Source organism: Corylus avellana, chromosome ca1 (genome assembly GCF_901000735.1).
Source record: "Corylus avellana chromosome ca1, CavTom2PMs-1.0".
Taxonomy (NCBI): domain Eukaryota; kingdom Viridiplantae; phylum Streptophyta; class Magnoliopsida; order Fagales; family Betulaceae; genus Corylus; species Corylus avellana.
Genome location: NC_081541.1, coordinates 36,922,666 through 36,924,911, shown reverse-complemented (window position 1 = coordinate 36,924,911; position 2,246 = coordinate 36,922,666). Strand labels below are relative to the sequence as shown.

General features: G+C 34.2%; 1 protein-coding gene across 1 annotated transcript in view; it reads left to right on the top strand.

Annotated features, from left to right (window-relative positions):
• Positions 1-1,905, top strand: part of LOC132171279 (uncharacterized) — a 2,336-nt gene extending 431 nt beyond the window's left edge. The window contains exon 2 of the mRNA XM_059582565.1: positions 1,412-1,905. Within this exon, the coding sequence (XP_059438548.1) occupies positions 1,412-1,905 (494 nt within the window). The remainder of the gene's footprint in view (positions 1-1,411) is intronic.
• Positions 1,906-2,246: the final 341 nt, after the last annotated feature.

The window sequence follows — 2,246 nt, the reverse complement described above, 5'->3', positions numbered from 1 at the left end:
GCCTATATAAAAGACAAGCCTATGATATCCATTGATCACATCTTTAACGTGAAAAACATATAGGCCAAAACTCATTATCTATCACTCTCCAACAAAGTGAGGGTTCTAGGATTGCAAATTGAGGGTTCTGGGATTGTGAATTTAGCAAACATTCAACAAGCATTCAATTCAAGTGCTTAAACAACAATGGCCAAAGGTTAGTATTTCTTTTATGTTTATATAATTTTCTCCAAAATTCTTACATTAGTGGTATCAGAGCCTACTTCTGTGCCATGTTGTTTAGTATCAATCTGTTGAATTTTAGTAGAATGATTGAATGTTTGTATTAGGACTACGGTTGTTGTGAGATTTTTGTTTTGGGTTTCAAGTTTCATAATGGGTATGGTTTCATGGTTTGGCCAGATCTTTAAAATTTAATGTTTGTGATGCTTTAGTGGTTTTAGAAGATTAATCTTGCTGTCTTTTATTGTGCAAAATACTCTATTTTTACAACTTTTGGAATCGTTAAAAAAAAAAAAAACAAGATTAAGATTTTCGGCCATGCCATTTTTTTTTTCAATGATGATTTCTTTTCATTGTTTTTGAATACCCATATGTTTCCAAACCCATAAATTAGTAGTCTTGATGATTCCGAACCAAAACCATGTTATAAAATCGGGTTTCAGTGCGAAAATTTGATGAAAAATGAGAAAACCCGTTTTTAGACCCGTTTAGAGTGAGACCCGACCCAGATCCGTTTTTCAGACCCGGCTGAAGGTAGGGGATGAAGTTCCCTACCCGAATGCAGCCCACTCGCGTACTTGGCGCGTCCAATACATGCGCCACTTAAAAAAAAAAAAAAATTCCCTCAACCAATGGGGATTTGCCAGCAGTGGGATTCGAACCCCACAGTACTTGGTTTGGCATAGCCGACTTTACCATCAAGGCATGTGTTGTTTTGGTTTGATATACATTTACTTATTTATATATACAATGTTATGCCATTATGAAATTACAGATTTAATGATGGAAAGTGCCTTTTATTGTGCATTAAGAATAGCCACAGCATCTTAAAACACAATGATGTGAAATTTTTATAATGGCATTTCATATTGCAATTAAGTTGTCATAGTAATTACTTTGCTCTACAGGGAAGTGATCATTTTATATGACTTAATTAGAATAAGACAGTAAAAAAAAAAAGTTATTAGAAAAATTGGATACCTAATACCCACAGGTGCAGGATCTATTTTTCCTTAAGCATTTACAAAATTTACTAGTCTTATTATGAAGATATACAAACAAATCTTATGCATAATGCGATCTTTACCCACAGGGAGATTTTGATTTGTTTATGAATTTGACATTGGTTGATTCATACTATAGTTTGTGTTTATTTCAAAGCGTTAATGCCTATTCTTGGTTATTGCAGCTACTGTTTCATCTGTTTTAAATAATGAATCTTCTCATATTCCATTTTTAAATGGAGATAATTTTTCGGACTGGAAAGACAAAATTCTCTTGACATTAGGGTGCACAGACCTAGACTTTGCATTGCGTGTGGAGGAACCACCCGTGCCCACTGAAACAAGTTCGTTAGTAGAAAAAACTACATATGAAAAGTGGGAGCGGTCAAACCGATTAAGTCTAATGCTCATTAAGTCACATATTAGTAAGAGCATTAGAGGTTCAATTCCTCCATGTGATAAGGTAAAGGACTACTTAAAGGCCATTGAAGAACAATTTGTTAGTTCTGATAAGGCATTAGCTAGCACTCTAATGAACAAGTTGTCAATTATGAAACATGACAAATCTAGGAGTATGCGTGAGCACATAATGGAGATGAGGGACATTGCTGCACAACTTAAGTCCTTAGAAATTGAGATTTCAGAGTCATTCCTTGTCCATTTCATATGGACCATTTAAGATTTCTTACAACACACATAAGGAAAAGTTGTCCATTAATGAAATTCTAACAATGTGTGTACAAGAAGAGGAGAGGTTGAAACATGAAAATTTGGAGAGTGCACATTTTGTGACTCATAAAGAGGGCAAAGGGAAAAAGGGTAAAGGTGCTGAAATTAAATGGAAGAAGAATGGACAAGCATCATTCAAGCCTTATGGAAATAAATATGTATGTTTCTTCTGTAATAAAAAGGGGCACAAAAAGAAGGATTGCCTAAAGTACAAAAAATGGCTCGAGAAAAAGGTTAATCTCAATTCTCTAGTGTGTTATGAATCTAATTTCATAGATACTCATCATAATA